The sequence below is a fragment of the Mobula hypostoma genome, chromosome 30, assembly GCF_963921235.1.
Source record: "Mobula hypostoma chromosome 30, sMobHyp1.1, whole genome shotgun sequence".
Classification (NCBI taxonomy): Eukaryota; Metazoa; Chordata; class Chondrichthyes; order Myliobatiformes; family Myliobatidae; genus Mobula; species Mobula hypostoma.
The window spans coordinates 16,665,637-16,689,208 of NC_086126.1; the positions used below are offsets into that span (position 1 = coordinate 16,665,637).

Genomic DNA, 23,572 nt, shown 5'->3' on the forward strand with positions numbered 1-23,572 from the left:
CATTCTTGTGACTCGGTGGGATGGGGGAAGCCCTTCCTTGTCTTCTTTAGGTTCTGGGACGTGTGCAGGGATGAACAGAATTCTGAATTATTTGTCTATCGATCGGCCCTTCCGGTCCCTAACACTAACCTATTCACGGGACAACGTAGTCTGACCATTAACCTCACTGACATGTCCCTGAACCGTGGGAGAGAACTGGAAACCCACGCTGTCCACAGGTGACGTCCCGAGCTGCGGTAGCCTCGGCAGTAACCGCTACACTGCCGCGTGACGCCCTGTTAAGCCAAGTCAGGTACGGTGAGATAGGGGTCATAACAGAGAGCACGTCACATTCGACAACACCCAGATTACAAACTGAGCAGAGAATTGATCTATTAATTTCTGTTATTACTGAGTTACAGTGGAAAAACCTGGTTTTCCATACTGATCAGCTCCTCACACCGGTACATCGAGGTGGCACGAGGCAAAAGCAGTAACAGTGCAGAATAGAGTGCTACAGAGACACACAAAGTGCAGCGCAGGCAGGTAATCAGGGTGCAAGGGCCACGACGGGGTGGATTGTGAGATCAGGAGTCCAACTTGTCGGGCGTTCAACCATTCTTCAAACAGCGGCGTGGAAGCTGTCCTCTAGCCTGGTGGGACGTGCTTTCGGGCTGTTGTGTCAGCTGCCCGATGGGAGGGTGAAAAGGGCAGGTAGGGCTGGACGGGGTGTTTGATTATGCTGGTGCTCTGTCCAGGTTTTGTGTTACGTGCCATCCAGGTCAATCATTCCACACGTGGGTGCATAGAGGGACCATTCAGTTGGCTTCTACCGGCGGGGTAGTGGCTGTCTCTGAGCTGCTGGTACAAGCTTTCAGGCTTTTGCATCTTCCATCCGATGAGAGAGGGGAACGAGAGAATGTCTGGGGTAGGTGGGGCCTTTGATTGTTGTGACTACTTTCCTTGAGGCAGTGGGAAGTGTAGACAGAGTCCATGGAGGGGAGGCTGGTTTCTGTGGTGTACTGAGCTGTGTGGTTTCCTGCGTTCCTGGAGAGCGGTTACCGTACCGAGCCGTGGTGGGTCCGGTCAGGATGCCCTCTGTGGTGTGTGGGTAAAATAATGAGTGAGGGTGGACAGGGGCGTGCCACATTTCGTGGGCTTCCTGAGGAGGTAGAGGCACCAGGGAGCTTCCTGGGCTGTGGCGACTGCCTGGTGATTTCACTCCCAGGAATCTGAAGCTCTCAACCTCAGCTCCTGATGTAAACAGGAATGTGTGAACCGCCCCCTCCCTCTTCCTTAAAACGAGCCAACGCTTGATGCTCAGCCCTTTATCTGACGTAGAAGGAATGGTTGTTGTCAGAGGATGTGCTGGAAAGTGGAGAGGGAAATGAAAGACTGCAATGCCGATATCTGTGTGCTGAAAGACACGGGCGGAGGTGAACTGAAATGAGGGAGTGGGTGCGCACTCTCCCCACATCCTTAACCCTGCTGCCCCTTCCCTCCTCAGGCAGGTCCCAGCAGCCTGCGTCACTGGACAGCGTGAAGACCGAGCTGCTGCTCAAACTGACCTTTGGCGGGCTCACGGCCACGCTGCTGCACCTGGACCGCGTGCCGCCTGCCGCCCCGGCCTCCCTCCCCGCGGCCGCCCGCCACTACTTCACCGAGCTGACCTACTTCAGGGACACCATCTTCGGAGGCTGCGACTTCACCCACCTGAGGAGGCAGTTTGAGAAGGCCTGTCCCCGGAATAACATCAGGTACAGTCCTGAAACGGGCCATTCGGTCCCATGTGTCCGTGCTTACCTCTGTGCCTGTCTACACTAATTCTATTTACCCCCTTAGGACCTTGTCCCTCTGCTCAAGTACCTCTTAAACATGGTGATTGTATCTGAATACACCACTTCTTCTGTCAGCACGTACCAGATATCAGCCTCTCCCTGAGTAAATAAAAACTCCTTCCCCTCACCTCGAACCTATGCTCTCCCGCTGTGTCCCTCTCACTATATCTTCCTCTGGTGCTCCCTTCCCCCTTTCTTTCTCCTTAGGCCTCCTGTCCCATGAACCTCTCCCTTCTCCAGCTTTGTATCCCTTTTGCCAGTCACCTGTCCAGCTCTAGGCTCCATCCCTCTCCCTCCTGTCTTCTCCTGTCATTTCGGATCTCCCCTCCCCCTCCCACTTTCAGATCTTTTACTAGCTCTTCCTTCAGTTAGTCCTGAGGAAGGGTTTCGGCCTGAAACGTCGACTGTATCTCCTCCTAGAGATGCTGCCTGGCCTGCTGCGTTCACCAGCATTTTGTGTGTGTTGCTTGAATTTCCAGCATCTGCAGATCTCTTCGTGTTTGCTTTCCTGCTTTTGATACCCCGAGCATTTGGGTGGCAAGGTTGGAGATGCGTCTCTACCAAAGGAGGTGTGAGGTGCTCCTTCCCTCCACTAGCCTACAGGTCACCCTGGGGCAAGGTGTAGCACCTGCTTTGCCCCCCGATCAGGGTGACGTGAAGCTGTTGGAGCAGGTGGTGGATGGTCGTATGAGCAGCCGGTGCAGATCACAAGTCCTGGTTATGTGACCACTGACACCAGGCAGACAATCTCTGAAGAGTATTGATAATGGCTGGGGTCACCCGTCTTGTAAAGACACTGCCCAGAAAGCGATGGCAAACCACATCTGCAGAAGAATTTACCAAGAACAATCATGATCGTCTGTGTCGTTACTTTGCTGTTGCTTGTGTGTGGGAGGGGCAGTTGTGAGGGGGGGTGCGCTTTGGGGTTCTAACGATTAACCTTCGTTCATTCTTTGGGGCACTCCACGATTTCCGTTGATGTTTGCGAAGAAAAAGAATTTCCAGATGTACATTGTATGCATTTCTCTGACATTAAACGTACCTATTGTTAATATGGAAGGGCAGCTGACGATGATGAGGATGACCATGGGGAAAAAAGATCCAAGTCATCTGCCCCGCTCCATTTTACACCCCCTGACAAATGAGCCTTCGTACCCTCTGTCATGGAGAAAGCAAATTCAGACTATTCAGTCAATTCTTCCAACTGAAATCTTACTCTATGTCACCCACTGCCTGTAGTCTTCAGTAACACACTCTAATCCGATATCCTTCATTCCCAGTCTGTCCACTCACTCCTCCGTTATTTTATAATACACACTCACTCCCTGTAATCTTTAATAATGCAATCTACTCCTCATGTTCCCAATGGGGTATATTTTATAATACACACTCACTCTCGAGCTCGTGTTTTCAGTAGTGTTTATTTTATAATACACACTCACTCTCGAGTTCGTGTTCCCAATAGTGTTTATTTTATAATACACAGTCACTCTCAAGCTGATGTTTTCAGTGGTGTTTATTCTATTCGGCCTTGTGAAAAACAGACACATGCACAGTTGCCGCTCGATGCATCCCAGGGCGCAGAGAGAAAGAACAACAAAGTGTATTTATGACTTTTCAGTTTCTTGTTTGTGTTTATGTTTTGGCGTTTGCACAGTTTGACCTCTTCTGCCCGTTTGGTCTTTGACTGTCTTTGTGTGTAGTTTTTCAGTGATTCTATTGTGATTCTCTGTTCTACTGTGAAAACAAATCTCAGGGTTAATTATGTTACTTTCATAATAAACCAGCTTTGAATGTTGAACTTTAAAACGATGAGATTATTTAAACGGCTGCCCTGAAGTTATCTTTCTCTTTACTTAAGCTTGTCTCCTCTCCTCCGCCATCAGATTTCTGAATCGTTTGTTCACACTGTCTCATTATTCCTTTGTAATTCATATCAATTTAATGTTTTTGCACTCTACTGCTGTTGCAAAGCCACAGATTTCACATTGTACCTATAAGTCAGTGATCACCTGATTCCGATTTATCCTGTCACTGAGATCCGTGGTAAGCAGTGGGCAACCTTCTGTATTAATCCCATCTTCCAACCTTGTCCCATGTCCTAATCTACCTGGGTGATTCACATGCTGGACCAGATTTGTCTTCAAGACTCTGCCTCCTCTTTCTGGCAAGAGCGTTCCAGGTTCTTGCCACTGACACAGGTCCCCCTCAGATCCCTGCTGAATAAAACAGAGTTATTTTTGGGTCCCTTTCGAATGTTAATGTTTTGGAACTGTATCGGACCCATATCTCTTATCAGGTGGGGAAGGCCCAACAGAGGCTCTACTTCCTAAGGAAGCTAAAGCACGTTCTCCTCCCTCATCACCTGCTGATCAACTTCTATCGGACAAGTATAGAGAGCCTCCTGACGTATTGCTGTGCAGTGTGGTTTGCCAGCTGCACAGAACAGAACAGGAAGGACTTGCAGAGGGTGGTGAGGGTAGCAGAGCAGGTTATTGGCACAACATTACTCTCCCTCAGAGACATTTATACTGGCAGACTTCAAAAGAAGGCTACTTGTATTTCAAAGGATCCCACTCATCCTGGACATCACCTGTTTTCCCCTCTACCTTCTGGGAAGAGATACAGAGCATTAAGGACGAAAACAAAGAGACTCCTTAACAGCTTCTACCCACAAGCAGTGAAATGTATAATACCGCCTTCCCTTCTCCTGCCCCCGTCCTAAGACGGCGGCAGCTAAATGCATCACACTTCCAGGAATAGCAGGTGTGCAATAGTCCTACCCACCCATCCATATATTATTAATTTTGGACTGCACTCCTGAGATTTTAGAGTTTATTTTATGTATATATTCTTTGTCATGCTGCAAAACATTGAGCTGCTAAACTGTGTTTCATTGCTGCACAACAATGACAATAAAGATATTCTGTTCTATTCTATTTTGAAAATGTGGATTGTGTGGCGAATCACTTGGGCCTCCTGTGCACGGGAGGCTGCTCTGTTTGTGCTAGATCCTGAATGCACACATTTTCATCGCGGTTGCTCCCGCAGTGTAGGTGGCCAGCGTGTACCATTAAAAACGTTGAACTGTTTGTTGTTCTTGCTCTGCACGTACGTGACCGTTTGTTTTCTCTTCGATTCCAGGCTGATTGGCAGCGCGGTGCAGCTGGCTTGTGAACAGAAGGCAGGCAGAGGCGTGCAGCTGCTCTGTGCGGACGCCTGCTTCGGCGCACTGGAGGTACTGGAGAGCCTGTGGCCTGAAGGGACACAGCAGAGGGCCGAGTACACAGAGGTGAGTGACATTGTTCCCGCACCGCCCTCCCCTCCCGTACAGCTCAACACTCAGAGTCGAGTTCATGGTCACACTGAGCGCATCTACAAGGGGGCAGCATCCTGAACGTCCACAGGTGCAATGACAAACTACACAGGAGAAACGAGCTAGACGTACCAACCAAAGTCAGTAACGCACCCTTATAGACAGTGAGTCTGATCACCTTGGGTACCGTCGGCGCACGGCAGGCCAGGAATGTGATGGGACACTCCCCACTGGCCTGGGGGAGTACAGCTCAGGAATCTCGGCGCCCTCCAGGACAGGGCAGCTCACTTCAGTAGACCTCCCAACACTCCCTCCCTCGGTCACCAGCGTACTGTGTCTGCATCTTACAAAACGTACTGCAGTGACCTGCCCGGGATCCTCACCCCGTGACCTCTACCTCCAGCGTCAAGGGTGGCAGTGGAGCACCATCACCCTCAGTCACACACCGTCCTTCTGTAGAAATCTGTCGTCGTTCCTTCACCATCACCGTCACTGAATCACCCCCACCCTCAGTCACACACCGTCCTCTTGTAGAAATCTATCGTTCCTTCACCATCACCGTCACTGAATCACCCCCACCCTCAGTCACACACCGTCCTTCTGTAGAAATCTGTCGTCGTTCCTTCACCATCACCGTCACTGAATCACCCCCACCCTCAGTCACACACCGTCCTTCTGTAGAAATCTGTCGTTCCTTCACCATCACCGTCACTGAATCACCCCCACCCTCAGTCACACACCGTCCTTCTGTAGAAATCTGTCGTCGTTCCTTCACCATCACCGTCACTGAATCACCCCCACCCTCAGTCACACACCGTCCTTCTGTAGAAATCTGTCGTTCCTTCACCATCACCGTCACTGAATCACCCCCACCCTCAGTCACACACCGTCCTCTTGTAGAAATCTGTCGTCGTTCCTTCACCATCACCATCACTGAATCACCCCCACCCTCAGTCACACACCGTCCTCTTGTAGAAATCTATCGTTCCTTCACCATCACCGTCACTGAATCACCCCCACCCTCAGTCACACACCGTCCTCCTGTAGAAATCTGTCGTCGTTCCTTCACCATCACCGTCACTGAATCACCCCCACCCTCAGTCACACACCGTCCTCTTGTAGAAATCTGTCGTTCCTTCACCATCACCGTCACTGAATCACCCCCACCCTCAGTCACACACCGTCCTTCTGTAGAAATCTGTCGTTGTTCCTTCACCATCACCGTCACTGAATCACCCCCACCCTCAGTCACACACCGTCCTCTTGTAGAAATCTGTCGTTCCTTCACCATCACCGTCACTGAATCACCCCCACCCTCAGTCACACACCGTCCTTCTGTAGAAATCTGTCGTCGTTCCTTCACCATCACCGTCACTGAATCACCCCCACCCTCAGTCACACACCGTCCTTCTGTAGAAATCTGTCGTTCCTTCACCATCACCGTCACTGAATCACCCCCACCCTCAGTCACACACCGTCCTTCTGTAGAAATCTGTCGTCGTTCCTTCACCATCACCGTCACTGAATCACCCCCACCCTCAGTCACACACCGTCCTTCTGTAGAAATCTGTCGTCGTTCCTTCACCATCACCGTCACTGAATCACCCCCACCCTCAGTCACACACCGTCCTCTTGTAGAAATCTGTCGTTCCTTCACCATCACCGTCACTGAATCACCCCCACCCTCAGTCACACACCGTCCTTCTGTAGAAATCTGTCGTCGTTCCTTCACCATCATCATCACTGAATCACCCCCACCCTCAGTCACACACTGTCCTTCTGTAGAAATCTGTCATCGTTCCTTCACCATCACCGTCACTGAATCACCCCCACCCTCAGTCACACACTGTCCTTCTGTAGAAATCTGTCATCGTTCCTTCACCAGCACCGTCACTGAATCACCCCCACCCTCACTCACACACCGTCCTTCTGTAGAAATTTTGCGTCGTTCCTTCACCATCACCGTCAGTGAATCACCCCCACCCTCAGTCACACACCGTCCTCTTGTAGAAATCTGTCGTCGTTCCTTCACCATCACTGTCACTGAATCACCCCCACCCTCAGTCACACACTGTCCTTCTGTAGAAATCTGTCATCGTTCCTCCACCATCACTGGGTCTGAGTCCTCCCCACTGTGGGAGAGGCTTCACCAGCGTGACTGTGGAGGTTTGGGAGACTGGATCGCCACACCAGCACCTTTCGAAGGGTTAGTTCAGAATCGGCAAAAAGTACTGAATTTGCAAGTGACACACCACTGCTGAAAAAATGAATTTAAATTGTTACCACTTGCACCAAAGTACCGTGAACCTTGTTTATCAAGATCAAAGGTCAAAGTAAATTTATTGTCAAAGTACGTAGATGTCACCACAGGCGACCCCGAGATTCATTTTCTTGCATTCACAGTCGATGCAAAGAAACACAGTAGAATTAGTGAAAAACCACACACAACAAAAGCAAATAATTAATGTGCAAAGACAAAACAAATAATAAATACATACTGAGAACATGAGTGATAGAGTCCTGGAAGGTGAGTCCATAGGGTGTGGAATCAGTTCAGAGTTGAGATTATCCTCACTGGTTCAGGAGCCTGATGGTTGAGGGGTAATAACTGTCCCTGAACCTGGTGGTGTGGGTCCTGAGGCTCCTGTACCTCCTTCCCGATGGAATCAGTTCAGAGTTGAGGTTATCCTCACTGGTTCAGGAGCCTGATGGTTGAGGGTAATAACTGTTCCTGAACCTGGTGGTGTGTGTCCTGAGGCTCCTGTACCTCCTTCCCGATGGCAGCAGAGAGAAGAGAGCATGTCCTGGGTGGTGGGGATCCCTGATGATGGATGCTGCTTTCCTGTGACAGTGCTCCATGTAGATGTGCTCAATGGAGGGGAGGGCTTTACCCGTGATGGACTGGGCTGTGTCCACTACTTTGTTGTAGAATTTTCTGTTCAAGGCTTTCAATGTTTCCATCCAAGGCTGTGATGCAGCCAGTCAGTATGCTCCCCACCACACTTCCTCAGAAGTTTGTCAAAGTTTTAGATCAGCGGTCCCCAACCACCGGGCCGATATGAGTCAGCTGCACCTTTTCCTCATTCCCTGTCATACACTGTTGAACTTGAACATAGGGTTGCCAGCTGTCCCGTATTTGTCATAGTCATTGTCATACTTTATTGATCCCGAGGGAAATTGGTTTTCGTTACAGTTGCACCATAAATAATAAATAGTAATAGAACCATAAATAGTTAAATAGTAATATGTAAATTATGCCAGGAAATAAGTCTAGGACCAGCCTATTGGCTCAGGGTGTCTGACCCTCCAAGGGAGGAGTTGTAAAGTTTGATGGCCACAGACAGGAATGACTTCCTATGACGTTCTGTGTTGCATCTCGGTGGAATGAGTCTCTGGCTGAATGTACTCCTGTGCCCACCCAGTACATTATGTAGTGGATGGGAGACATTGTCCAAGATGGCATGCAACTTAGACAGCATCCTCTTATCAGACACCACCGTCAGAGAGTCCAGGACATCCCGGATATTGGGCTAAATTCGTTTGTCCCATACGGGACTGCCCTTCTCCAGTATTTCCCCTGCCAAGGTAGAGCATTCCTATGAAAACTTTCTGCCGAAATGGCGTAAAGCGAAGAAGCAATTACCACTAATTTACATGGGAAAAATTTTTGACTGTTCCCAGACCCAAAAAATAACCTACCAAATCATACCAAATAACACATAAAACCGAAAATAACTCTTACATATAGTAAAAGCAGGAATGATATGATAAATACACAGCCTATATAAAGTAGAAATAATGTCTGTACAGTATAGTCAGAAAGATTAAGCCAAAACCGAATGGTGAAAAACAAATCGGCACGTACACACGTGAGCACACAGGTGCCTGCGCAGGGCTTCACGGTCACAGTAGTCTTTCTCTGGATAAACACAAGTGTCCCGTATTAGACTGCTACTTTTGTCCCTTATTTGGGATTGAGAAAGTTGGCGACCCTAACTCTAAAAGACATGTTGAGGTGAGTTTAACCCTACTTGAACACCCCCCCCCCACCCTCTCCGCAAGAATATTGCCAATATTAAACAGGTCCACGGTGCAAAAAAGGTTGGAGACCCCTGTTTTAGATGTCACGTCGGATCTTCGGACACGCCTAAGAAGTGGAGGTGCTCTGCTATGCTTTTTTTGTAACGGTACTTGGAAAGCACTAGATCCTTTATTGTGGTGAAATTTGTTGTTTGGCAGCAGCAGTACATAAAAACCCATGAATTACAACAAGAGAGATATTTATATTATAAATATATCTGCCTATCACACAAAATGCTGGAGGACCTCAGCAAACTGGGCAGCATCTATAGGAATGAAGTCGATGTTTCAGGCCAAGGCTCTTCATCGGGACACAAAGGGGGAAGGAGCCAGAATAAGGAAGTGGGATGGGGGGTAAGGGTAGGAGGGGTATAGGTGAGGCCAGATGTGTGGGGAAGGGGGCATGGAGCAAGCACTTGAGAGGTGATGGATGGAGAAGGCAAAGGGCTGGAGAAGACGGAATCTGATAGGAGAGCATGAACCATGGGAAAAGGGGAAGAAGAAGGGCATCAGGGGGAGGTGATGGGCAGGTGAGAAGGTGAGGGGAGAGGTCAGAAGGAAGGGAGAAAGGGGGAAAAAATTACCAGAAGGAGAAATCGTTGCTCATGCCATCAGGCTGGAGGCTACTTAGAGGGAAAATCAGGAGTTGCTCCTCCACCCTGAGCGTTGCCTCATCTTGGTAAATGAGGAGGCCGTGGACTGACATGTCAGAACAGGAATGGGGATAGGAATTAAAATGGTTGGCCTCTGGGAAACTCCGCTCGTTGTGGATGGAACGGAGGTGGTCAGGTTTACGTTGGGCTTCGCCAACGTAGAGCAGTCTGCGTCACAAGCACCGGCCGCGAGACAAGCCCAACAGATTCGCGGGTGAGGTGTTGCCTCACCTGGTAGGGCTGCTTGGGGCCCTGAATTTGGGTGGGGGGAGATGGGCAAGCGTAGTATTTCCATCACTTGTAAGGATTTGTGCCAGGAGGGAGACTGGCGGGCAGGGAATCACGAAGGAAGTGATCCCGATGGAAGGCGGAGAGTGTGGGCGGAGGAGTTAAAGACGTGTTTGTGATGGGATCCCGTTGAAGGTGGCGGGAGCTGCAGAGAACGATGTGGGTGTGGGAGGTGAGGTCACGAGGAACTCTCTCACTGTTCAGGTGGTGGGAAGATGTGGTGAGCGTGGATATCCGGGAAGTGGAGGCGATGCACCATCAATGGTGGAGGAAGGGAAACCCCATTCTTTGAAGCAGGAGGACCCCTCTGATGTCCTTGTAAGGAAAGTCTCATCCTGGGAGCAAATGTGGCAGGGCCAAAAGAACTGAGAAAAGGGTTAATAGCATTTTTACAGGAGCCAAGTGGGAAGACCTATAGTAAAGATAGCCATAGGGATTTGTAGATTACAAAAGATGTCTGTCGACATTTTGTCTCCAGAGATGGAAACAGGGAGATTGGGAAAGGAAAGGGAGGTGTCAGAGATGGGACCAGGGTGGAAGTTCGAGGCAAAGTGGATGAAATTGAGGAGCTCAGCATGGGTGCATGAAACAGCATCAGTGCAGCGGAGGAAGAGTTGGGGAGCATTACCAGGAAAGGCTTGGAGCTTGAAATGTTCTACGTAGCCAGTGAAAAGGCAGGCATGCCCATGGCCGGCCCTTGAATTCGGACAAAATGTGAGGAGCTGCTAGAGATTTTGCGGAGGGTGGTGGTGGAGGGGAACTGGTCAGGACTGTTGTCGAGAAAGGAGCAGAGAGCTTTAAGGCCTTCTTTATGGGGGATAGTAGTGTAAAGGGTACATGGTGAAAGTGAAGTGGTCGGGGCCAGGGAACTGAAAGCTGTTGAGGGGAAATAGTCGATTAAATCCTTCTTGGGCTTCCAGCTGGATACAGGTATTGATTTTAGCCAACGTTTTGATGACAAACTCTGCCATACTCATCAGGGATTGAAGAGTTTGTCATCGAAACATCGATTAAAGCCAATACCTTTATCTGGCTAGAAGCCCAAGAAGAGACTATTTGGCATGTACGCCAGGAAAGCACGAGATCCTCAGTGAGGTAGTGTTCATGGGTTCAATGTCCATTCAGAAGTCTGATCATGGCAGAGGGGAAGGAGCTGTTCCTAAAGCATTGAGTAGGTGCTTTCAGGCTTCCTGATGGCAGGGATGAACAGAGGGCATGACCTGGGTGATGAGGGTCCTCAATGATGGATGTCACGTTGTTGAAGCCATCCGCCTTTTGAAAATATCCTCGATGCTGGAGAGGCTAGTACCATGATGGAGGGAGCTGGTTGAGTTTGCAACCTAATGCAACTTTTACCAACTTTGAGTGGTCCCATCAGAATGTCCCGTTAAATTGGGTGAAGGTTTTATTTCTTATTTCAACAAATCCCTAGTTAGGTTATCCATAATATCATCACGAGGCGTAACGGTAGCATGGCAGTCGCAGCTCACGGCGTCAGAGTTTAGAATTTAATCCTGACGTTCTCTGCAAGGAGCTTGTACATTCTCCCCATGACCTCATGGGTTTCTCCAGTGCTCCAGTTTCCACCCACAGTCCAAAGACATACCGGTTAGTAGGTTAACTGGTCATTGTTAATTGTCCTGTGATTAGGCCAGGATTCAATCAGGGGGTTGCTGGCGGGACGGCTTGAAGGGTCGGAAGAGCCTACTGTGTCTAGATCCAGAATGAACCTGAATACACTCTGCCCAGGCCAATGAAGCAGTAAACTCCCTTCACCTTCTTGCTGTTTCTCCCTATCCAGCTGCTGATCTTCAGGAGGTCACCCCCAGTGTCTGGCGAATCCAGTGCCTGCCCCTGTGCTCAGGTCCACTACAGACAGACATGCAGGACAGAAGGCAAGGTAAGGTCATCAGGGGCTCGCCAGTTCTGCTGATCTGACCAGTGACGTCCTACTGAAGACAAGTTAGATCGAGTTGACTGGCATATGCTCAAGTACGTGTCTGCACAGGCACACGGGGAAGTCAAAGCTAATGTAAAAACAAAAGAGTGGGCATGCAACAAAGCAAAAATTAGTGGGGAGACACAGGATGGGAAGCTTTTAAAAACCTACAGAAACCAACCAGAAGAATCATTTGGGTGGAAAAGATAAAATATGAAAGCAAGCTAGCAAACAATATCAAAGTGGATAGTCAAAGCTTTTCCAAATATGTGAAAAATAGATGAGAGTGGATATAGGACCACTAGAAAACGAGACCGGAGAAATAATATAAATAATAAACAATTTAGAACGGAGTTGAGGAAAAACTTTTTCACACAGAGAGTTGAGGTTCTGTGGAATGCTCTGCCTCAGAAGGCAGTGGAGGCCAATTCTCTGGATTCTTTCAAAAAAGACTTGGCACGCGTGCTGTTTATTGCACTGTGCGTTAAGGTGAGTGACTGAGCAGGTGTGGGTTCCTCCCCCCAGGGCGCTCGGAGGAGATCAGGCACAAAGTGCAGTGCGGAGCTGGTGATCGAGCTCCAGGAGGCCCACGCGGACATTGACGTCGGCTTCCTGGACAGGGTAGACCCCCTGCTGCAGATGTGGCCAACGCGAGAGAGAGAGTTCGTGGCAGAGCAGTCCAGGCCTGCGGAGCCGACGCTGGTGAGTGGCACGCTGAGCGCTTGTGATTCCGTTGTAATTGGAGCACTACCTGCTCCACTAACGGAGTCTGTACGACTGTTGTTTGGTTTTTAATGGTCATCTGTACCGAGGTCCAGTGGATAAACTTCATGTGCGATCGAGACACATCATTCTGTACATAAATGCATCGAGGTAGTACAGAGGGAAAACAGAAAGCAGAGTATACTCATCCTTGCAAGCAGGGTCATCTACTCTATCTGGTGCTCCTGGTGCGGCCTCCCGTATATCGGTGAGACCCAACGTAGCTTGGAAGACTGCTTCACCGAGCACCTATGCCCCATCCATCAGAAAAGGTGGGATCTCCCAGTGGCCGTCCATTTTAATTCCGGTTCCCAGTCCAACCTGAGTGTGACCTCATCACGGCAGTAGAGGGGGCCTCCCCTATTGCCGTGACGAGGCCACACTCAGGTTGGAGGAGAAACACCTTGTATTCCTTTCAGGTAGCCTCCAACCTGACGGCATGAACATCAATTTTTCAAACTTCTGGTAATGCCCCCCCACCTCACCATTCCCTATCCCCTGTTTCCTCTCTCACCTTACCTCCTTGCCCATCACCTCCCTCTGGTGCTCCTCGACCTTCCCTTTCCTCCATGGCTTTCTGTCCTCTCCCATCAGATCTCCCCTTCTCCAGCCCTGGATCTCTGCCCCTCTCCCTCTCCCTACCACCTACCACCTGGTACTGCTTCCTCCTCTCCCCACACCTCTGACGCCGACGTCTCTTTCTTTCCAGTCCTGTTGAAGGGTCTCAGCCTGAAACGTCGATGTTCACTTTTTCCTACCGACGCTACCTGGCCTGTTGAGTTCCTCCATCATTTTGCGTGCGTTGCAGAGTGGAGTGTTACAGTTACTGAGAGAGTGCAGTGCAGGCAGGCAGGCAGGCAGAGAAAGTGCAAACCTAGCGTTGGAGTTGGTTGGGAGATCATGAGCTCATCCTTACTGTATGTCCCAGGATTGAGGTTTACCGGGAGGTCACCGGGATTTTGGGTTCTGAGTCACGAGGAGAGTTTTCAGAGACTGAGATCTTATTCCTTGGATTATGTGAGATTTTGTGCATTTTGGATGTAGACTTTTCTTTCAGTCTTGTATGTTTTTTTTAAGATTCTGTGTTTTTCACCTGATCTTGTTTTTTTTTGTGTGCGGGAGAGGGGAATTTGGGAGGGGGGTCGACATGCCTATTTTGTTTTTGTTCGTTTTTTTGTGCGGGAGGAGGGATTTGGGAGGGTCGGGGGTTGATGATCGTGCTGCCTTTTCTGTCTTGGTTTCATGGCTACCCGGAGAATGGAAGGATTTCAGAGTTGTATACTTGGATAATAAATGAGCTTTGACGTCGGCACAGCAGATCAGAGCCCGGAGGGCGACTGCAATGTGGAAGCTGCAGCCCAGCGACTGAGGCGTGGAGACCGTGGGCCGGAGTCCTGTCTCGGAGTTGGAGGGCTGTGCGTGCGTGTGGCTGGGAGGGGGCAGCGGGGCAACGGGGCTTGCTGGGCTCTGTGTTGTTCTGCTGGGCATTGTGGGCAGCACTTGCAGGCTGCCCCTCCAGCACATCCCAGCTACGTTGGTCGATAATGCAAGAGGAAGCTTCGGTGTTCACGTGATACATAAACCGAATCTGATTGAGGAGAGCGGTGGGGATGGATGGTGACGATCAGATAGAACCAGGTGAATCGTACAACAGGAGGGTGGTTAGGTGTGGCTAGAAATGGGGATAAGGATCAGTGTTGGAGCTGGAGTTTGGGAATATCGGAAGCTGTGTGGCTGGAGACTGGGAGTGGGAATGTGGTTAAGAGAATAATTTTGTCAGGCTTTGAAGTGACTGTGTACAGTTTTTGCCTGCTTGCCGAAGTAGGGGCATTCTTACTTCCCGTTGATGAGCACGTTTCTGATTCCGGGGTGGTGGGGTTGCCACAGGAGCGGAGATTGAGTGGACTGTGCCAGTCTTCCTTGGATGCTGGAATCGTGTGTCAGATACTGCAACACACTGGAGAGGCTGTCTAGGTCAGGCAGCAGTAAGCATTCGGACAGTCCAGCTTGAGGTCTTCATCTGGGCTGGGAGATAGAACGGAGGTAGTCATTGTAAAGAGGTAAAGAAGGGGTGTGTTAATTATTTAGCATGGAGTAGCCAGGCATCCCCACAACCCTGATTAACCCTAACCTAGTAACTAACGGACAATCTGCGGTGACCAACTAACCTACCCGGAACCTCTGGACTATGGGAGGAACCCGGAGCACCCGGGGGAAACCCACACATTCCGTGGGGACGACGTATGGAGAGAACAGGACTGCAATGGAACCTCGGATTCTGGAACGCCCCAAGCTGCAATGGTGTTGCACTGACCGCTACACTGTCGTGGCGCCCAAATGCACAGGGCACGAGCGACAGCGGGGGGGGGGGTGCAATTAAATGTTCTCCTCTGAGCCACGTCGGTGACGGTGCACGCAGGGCAACTTAGAGTGATCGGCAGAAGTGAGAAATGGATGGAGGTGATGGAATCTGCCTGGAGGGGAAGGTAGAGCACGCAGCCAGCAGAGAGAGGGAGGGAACCAGTGCGAGGAGTGTGTAAGTGATGTGCGGCGGGGTATAGGTGATGGAAAGGGAAAGGGACAGAGGGAGAGCGGCGTGACCACGCAGTGCCGGAAATGCTCCCGTGCACATAGTCCTCGCTGCCGTGCAGACGGAATTTTCTTTTATTCATTGTGTGCAATTTTGGTCACCTACCTGCAGGAAAGATGTAAATAAAGTTGAAAGAGTACAGAGGAAATTGACAAGGATGTTGCCGGGACTGGAGTATCTGAGTTGTTGGGATGGATCGAATGGGTTCGAACATTTATCCCGAAAATGTAGAAGATGGAGAGGAGAATTTCACAGAGGTATACATAATTATGAGGGGTATAGATAGGGTCAGTGCAAGCAGGCTTTTTCCACTGAGGTTGAGTGGGACTACAACCAGAGGTCATGGGTTAGGGGTGAAAGGTGAAATGTTCAAGGGGAACATGAGGGGGAACAACTTCACTCAGAGGGTGGTGAGAGTGTGGGACGAGCTGCCAGAGCAAGTGGTGGATGTGAGCTGGATTTCACCGTTTAAGACCAGTTTGGACAGGTGCAGGAATGGGAGGAGTGTGGAGAGCTGTGGTCCTGGTGCAGGTCAATGGGAGTAGGCAGTTGGAATGGTGTTGCATCGACTAGATGGGCCAAAGGGCCTGTTTCTATGATGTACCATTCTGTGATGTTTTATTAAAGTGCTGCACAGTTTTCTGGCCACATAAAAATAAATGAATAAAAATGAATTCCTGCTCAGAGCAGTGCTTGGTCCATGCAGCTGTAAATTACCAGATGTTTGAGGAGTCGATGTTCATGCCATCAGTTCAGAGGCTGCCCAGACCACACATGTACAGCTGTTCCTGTATCTGTCTGGCCTCAACTTTGGAGTTTGGTCGACTGAGCGACTGTGTGAAATTTCCCAGATTCTTCCAGGGCTTGACAGGCTGACCATTGGGAGGGTATTTCCCCTGACTACTGGCGTAGGTTTAGGTGTCGGCCCGTTATCAGTGACGTTTCTTTCCCCTGAGAGTGCGGGCGAATCCTTGTAAGTCTCTCTGCCAGAGGCTCAGCCATGGAGGGGAGTGAAAAAAGTGGTTGATAGATTTCTTCTCTGTCCCCAATCTGCCCGTCGCCCCTCCTTCCCCGGTCCATCTATCGCCTGCAAGCATTTTATTTATGTTTCTCAGGCTGTTCCACTTCAGCAGACCTGTGCTGCCCAGTTGCACCTGTGTGACCGATTAACCTTCTAACCCGTGTGCCTTTGGAATGTGGGAGGAAACCAGAGCACCCAGAGGAAACCTCCACGGTCACGGGGAGAACACACTCCTTACTGACAGCGGTGGAATTGAATCCGTGTCACTCTGGCTGTAATAACCCTTTGTACCGGCCATCTTCCCTCGCTCGCAGTCCGTTTAACCTGGAACTTTTCCCCTCACAGGTTCACCCTATCACCCTGCTCTTGTGTTCCAGCTCTCTGGATTGTCTGCTCGCCGGGCCGACCCGCCTCCCGCCCAGGGGCGTCCGACGGCCGTGCGGATCACGGCGCCCAGAGCCCACTTCCGGCTGCAGTTCCCCGTGCCGGACCTGCGCCCCGAGGGGGAGCGCCGCCCCTGGTTCCAGAAGGCCGTCAGGAAGGAGAGCCTGCGGCTCGAGTGTAAAGACCTGGTCTTCAAATCCGAGCTCGGGGTCAGTTCCGCCACTGATCCCGTCAAATACGAGCTCAGCTTCAACGAGCTGCACGGTGAGTCCGCCCTTGTCCTACTACCGGTCGGTCATCCTGGGCTCGTCTCCTCCATTTATCAACCCTCTTTGACCCGGCATTGCCCCATTGCTGAACTGTTCCCACAACCCATGGGCTCACTCAAAGACATTTCATCCAATGTTCTCAATATTCTCTGTTTGTCTGTCCCTCTACCCATGTCTATCTGTCTGTGGTCTTTCATTGATTCTGTTGTGGTTATTATTCTGTAGATTTATTGAGAATGCCTGCAAGAAAATGTATCGCAGTGTTGTATATGGTGACATATATGTACTTTGAACTGAAAGCACTGCAGACATTACCACAAAAAGACATTGGGGCTAGGCGACCTCGAAGGAGCAGGGTTTAGTAGGGATTCAATAAGAAGAGAGGACCTGGGGTGAACCAGCTGCTGGCTTGGCCGTCAGTGCTGGCTGACAGGAGACGAGTCCGGAATTGAGGGGGATTGGTAGCTGGCTTATTATTATCACATTGAACGAAGAATTTGAAGGTATCCACAATCATCTTGAATGTTACAATGAAAATGAAGTTTTGGAGGATGCAATCCTCGAAAGGATTGTACGAAGGCAGTCCATTATCTGCACGAAGTGTCTGTGCTGATTTTGTTCATTTACAGTCTATCAGAAGAACATGGTAGTGTGGTGGGTGTACGCTGTATCCGATGATGACAATACACCTGTGCGGGCGAGTTTTTAAAGTGGGAAAACCATTGCACTGGGACAGTTACACTCTCTCAACCTCAGAATTTTGAGTCCAGTGGTACGAGTAGTCATCACAAACCGGGAGCTTCATCGGTCGCAGTGGATGACCATGTCGTCTTCTGTGCCTTGTCATTGCCCTTCACTCTCCACGGATCGTTGCAGGACCGCCTTCCTGGCTGTTGGATCTCACTCTTGATCTCATCGGCCCAGTCTGTGGGAACGGGCTTCACGTGATAGGACAGGCGTGTCCCTCTCCCACCAGCTATCCTCACCTGGTGTAGCCCACCGGTGGAAGCAGTGTACTGGAGTGTGGCTGCTACATGGAGTCACAGGTGATAGCTGAGTGTCTGGTGAGACCAAAGATTAGTAAGCTGCCCTGGAATGGACATGGCAAGCCCCTTCACAAAAGTCCTGGTCTGGGGGTTGGAGATCTGTGGTTGGATTCAGATTGGAATCCCGACCTGGGGGCTGGAGATCTGTGGCTGGATTCAGATTGAAGCCCTGACCTGGGGGCTGGAGATCTGTGGCTGGATTCAGATTGAAGCCCTGACCTGGAGGTTGGAGATCTGTGGCTGGATTCAGATTGAAGCCCTGACATGGGTGCTGGAGATCTGTGGCTGGATTCAGTTTGAAGCCCTGACCTGAGGGCTGGAGATCTGTGGTTGGATTCAGTTTGAAGCCCTGACCTGGGTGCTGGAGATCTGTGGCTGGATTCAGTTTGAATCCCTGAACTGGGGGCTGGAGATCTGTGAATGGATTCACTTTGAAGCCCTGACCTGGTCTGAGGGCTGGAGATCTGTGGCTGGATTCTGTTTGAATCCCAACCTGGGGGGGGTTGGAGATCTGTAGTTTGAAGCCCTGATCTGGGGGCTGGAGATCTGTGGCTGGATTCAGATTGAAGCCCTGACATGGGGGTTGGAGATCTGTGGCTGGATTCAGTTTGAAGCCCTGACCTGAGGGCCCTAGATCTGCGGCTGGATTCAGATTGAATCCCTGACATGGGGGTTGGCGATCTGTGGCGGGATTCAGTTTGAAGCCCTGAACTGGGGGCTGGAGATCTGTGGCTGGATTCAGTTTGAATCCCTGAACTGGGGGCTGGAGATCTGTGAATGGATTCAGTTTGAAGCCCTGACCTGGGGGCTGGAGATCTGTGGCTGTATTCAGTTTGAAGTCCTGACCTGAGGGCTGGAGATCTGCGGCTGGATTCAGTTTGAATCCCTGAACTGGGGGCTGGAGATCTGTGGCTGGATTCAGTTTGAATCCCTGAACTGGGGGCTGGAGATCTGTGGCTGGATTCAGTTTGAAGCCCTGACCTGAGGGCCCTAGATCTGCGGCTGGATTCAGATTGAATCCCTGACATGGGGGTTGGCGATCTGTGGCGGGATTCAGTTTGAAGCCCTGAACAGGGGGCTGGAGATCTGTGGCTGGATTCAGTTTGAATCCCTGAACTGGGGGCTGGAGATCTGTGAATGGATTCAGTTTGAAGCCCTGACCTGGGGGCTGGAGATCTGTGGCTGTATTCAGTTTGAAGTCCTGACCTGAGGGCTGGAGATCTGCGGCTGGATTCAGTTTGAATCCCTGAACTGGGGGCTGGAGATCTGTGGCTGGATTCAGTTTGAATCCCTGAACTGGGGGCTGGAGATCTGTGGCTGGATTCAGTTTGAAGCCCTGACCTGGTCTGAGGGCTGGAGATCTGTGGCTGGATTCAGTTTGAATCCCAACCTGGGGGGGTTGGAGATCTGTAGTTTGAAGTTCTGACCTGGTGGCTGGAGATCTGTGACTGGATTCAGTTTGAATCCCTGATCTGGGGGTTGGAGATCTGTGGCTGGATTCAGTTTGAAGCCCTGACCTGAGGGCTGGAGATCTGCGGCTGAATTCAGATTGAAGCCCTGACATGGGGGTTGGAGATCTGTGGCTGGATTCAGTTTGAAGCCCTGAACTGGGGGCTGGAGGTCTGTGGCTGGATTCAGTTTGAATCCCTGAACTGGGGGCTGGAGATCTGTGAATGGATTCAGTTTGAAGCCCTGACCTGGGGGCTGGAGATCTGTGGCTGGATTCAGTTTGAATCCCTGAACTGGGGGCTGGAGATCTGTGGCTGGATTCATTTTGAAGCCCTGACCTGGTCTGAGGGCTGGAGATCTGTGGCTGGATTCAGTTTGAATCCCAACCTGGGGGTTTGGAGATCTGCGGCTGGATTCAGATTGAAGCCCTGATCTGGGGGCTGGAAATCTGTGGCTGGATTCAGTTTGAAGCCCTGACCTGAGGGCTGGAGATCTGTGGCTGGATTCAGTTTGAAGCCCTGACCTGAGGGCTGGGGATCTGTGGTTGGATTCAGTTTGAAGCCCTGACCTGGGGGCTGGAGATCTGTGGCTGGATTCAGTTTGAAGCCCTGACCTGGGGGCTGGAGATCTGTGGCTGGATTCAGTTTGAAGCCCTGACCTGGGGGCTGGAGATCTGTGACTGGATTCAGTTTGAATCCCTGAACTGGGGGCTGGAGATCTGTGGCTGGATTCAGTTTGGAGTCCTGACCTGGGGGCTGGAGATCTGTGGCTGGATTCAGTTTGAAGCCCTGACCTGGGGGCTGGATTCAGTTTGAATCCCAACCTGGGGGGTTGGAGATCTGTAGTTTGAAGTTCTGACCTGGTGGCTGGAGATCTGTGGCTGGATTCAGTTTGAATCCCTGAACTGGGGGCTGGAGATCTGTGGCCGGATTCAGTTTGGAGTCCTGACCTGGGGGCTGGAGATCTGTGGCTGGATTCAGTTTGAATCCCAACCTGGGGGCGTTGGAGATCTGTAGTTTGAAGTTCTGACCTGGTGGCTGGATTCAGTTTGGAGTCCTGGTCTGAGGGCTGGAGATCTGTGGTTGGATTCAGATTGAAGCTCTGACCAGGTCTGAGGGCTGTAGATCTGTGGTTGGATTCAGTTTCAGATTTTCACACGTTCACGGTTTGCGGTAATGACACATTTCACTGTGCTGGGGGCAAGGGTCGACACACATTCCGGTGCCAACATAATGTGGCCTCAGTGCTCAGGAGAATGGCACAGAAATCAACAAACAACAACAGCAAAACAAGCCCCTTTCCTCCCTCTCTTCCCCCCTCCTCCAACCCCCATCCACACAGGTGGATTGTCCTCCAGCTCCAGGACGATCTGGGAAACCAGGCTTTAACTTCCAGATTTCCGATTGATCTTTGGGTTTCGATCTTCGGTATCTCTGACCAGATGATAACAGGTCCATGAACTCTAGATATACTGACTCATTGGCCTTCGGGCCTCGGCATAGCTCCGGCTTGCATGGACGTCTGATTCAGGGCAACTATGATCTGAGACAGCCAAATTTTCATGGATTCCCTTCTTTGCCCATCCACGTCACTGGCCTTCTAACGTGGATGAAGCAGCGAGGCGCACATCTCGAATGCAGAGTGAACCATCGCACACATCCCCGGCCTTTGATCACAGAGTGAACCATCACACACATCCCCGGCCTTTGATCACAGAGTGAACCATCACACACATCCCCGGCCTTTGATCACGGAGTGAACCATCACACACATCACTGGCCTTTGATCGTGGAGTGAACCATCACACACATCACTGGCCTTTGATCACGGAGTGAACCATCACACACATCACTGGCCTTTGATCACGGAGTGAACCATCACACACATCACTGGCCTTTGATCACGGAGTGAACCATCACACACATCACTGGCCTTTGATCGCGGAGTGAACCATCACACACATCCCCGGCCTTTGATCACAGAGTGAACCATCACACACATCCCCGGCCTTTGATCACAGAGTGAACCATCACACAGATCACTGGCCTTTGATCACAGAGTGAACCATCACACACATCACTGGCCTTTGATCGCGGAGTGAACCATCACACAGATCACTGGCCTTTGATCGCACAGTGAACCATCACACACATCACTGGCCTTTGATCGCAGAGTGAACCATCACACACATCACTGGCCTTTGATAACGGAGTGAACCATCACACACATCACTGGCCTTTGATCGCAGAGTGAACCATCACACACATCACTGGCCTTTGATCGCACAGTGAACCATCACACACATCACACACATCACTGGCCTTTGATCACGGAGTGAACCATCACACACATCACTGGCCTTTGATCACAGAGTAAACCATCACACACATCACTGGCCTTTGATCGCACAGTGAACCATCACACACATCACTGGCCTTTGATCGCACAGTGAACCATCACACACATCACTGGCCTTTGATCGCACAGTGAACCATCACACACATCACTGGCCTTTGATCGCACAGTGAACCATCACACACATCACACACATCACTGGCCTTTGATCACGGAGTGAACCATCACACAGATCACTGGCCTTTGATCGCGGAGTGAACCATCACACACATCACTGGCCTTTGATCACAGAGTGAACCATCACACACATCACTGGCCTTTGATCGCAGAGTGAACCATCACACACATCACTGGCCTTTGATCACGGAGTGAACCATCACACACATCACTGGCCTTTGATGGCGGAGTGAACCGTCACACACATCACTGGCCTTTGATGGCGGAGTGAACCATCACACACATCACTGGCCTTTGATAACGGAGTGAACCATCACACACATCACTGGCCTTTGATGGCGGAGTGAACCGTCACACACATCACTGGCCTTTGATGGCGGAGTGAACCATCACACACATCACTGGCCTTTGATGGCGGAGTGAACCGTCACACACATCACTGGCCTTTGATCGCACAGTGAACCATCACACACATCACTGGCCTTTGATAACGGAGTGAACCATCACACACATCACTGGCCTTTGATCGCACAGTGAACCATCACACAGATCACTGGCCTTTGATCGCACAGTGAACCATCACACACATCACTGGCCTTTGATCGCACAGTGAACCATCACACACATCACTGGCCTTTGATCGCACAGTGAACCATCACACAGATCACTGGCCTTTGATTGCGGAGTGAACCATCACACACATCACTGGCCTTTGATCGCGGAGTGAACCATCACACACATCACTGGCCTTTGATCGCACAGTGAACCATCACACACATCACTGGCCTTTGATTGCGGAGTGAACCATCACACACATCACTGGCCTTTGATCGCACAGTGAACCATCACACACATCACTGGCCTTTGATCGCACAGTGAACCATCACACAGATCACTGGCCTTTGATCACGGAGTGAACCATCACACACATCACTGGCCTTTGATGGCGGAGTGAACCATCACACACATCACTGGCCTTTGATAACGGAGTGAACCATCACACACATCACTGGCCTTTGATGGCGGAGTGAACCGTCACACACATCACTGGCCTTTGATGGCGGAGTGAACCGTCACACACATCACTGGCCTTTGATCACAGAGTGAACCATCACACACATCACTGGCCTTTGATCGCGGAGTGAACCATCACACACATCACTGGCCTTTGATGGCGGAGTGAACCATCACACACATCACTGGCCTTTGATCGCGGAGTGAACCATCACACACATCACTGGCCTTTGATCACAGAGTGAACCATCACACACATCACTGGCCTTTGATCACAGAGTGAACCATCACACACATCACTGGCCTTTGATTGCGGAGTGAACCATCACACAGATCACTGGCCTTTGATCACAGAGTGAACCATCACACACATCACTGGCCTTTGATGGCGGAGTGAACCATCACACACATC

General features: G+C 50.7%; 1 protein-coding gene across 5 annotated transcripts in view; it reads left to right on the plus strand.

Moving 5' to 3' along the window:
• atg2a (autophagy related 2A) overlaps positions 1–23,572 on the plus strand; it is a 320,380-nt gene that overhangs the window by 96,998 nt on the left and 199,810 nt on the right. For all 5 annotated transcript variants that reach the window (XM_063036273.1, XM_063036274.1, XM_063036277.1 and 2 more), the window contains exons 11-15: positions 1,487–1,736; positions 4,962–5,109; positions 11,956–12,054; positions 12,619–12,795; positions 16,844–17,114. In XM_063036273.1, the coding sequence (XP_062892343.1) occupies positions 1,487–1,736; positions 4,962–5,109; positions 11,956–12,054; positions 12,619–12,795; positions 16,844–17,114 (945 nt within the window). The remainder of the gene's footprint in view (positions 1–1,486; positions 1,737–4,961; positions 5,110–11,955; positions 12,055–12,618; positions 12,796–16,843; positions 17,115–23,572) is intronic.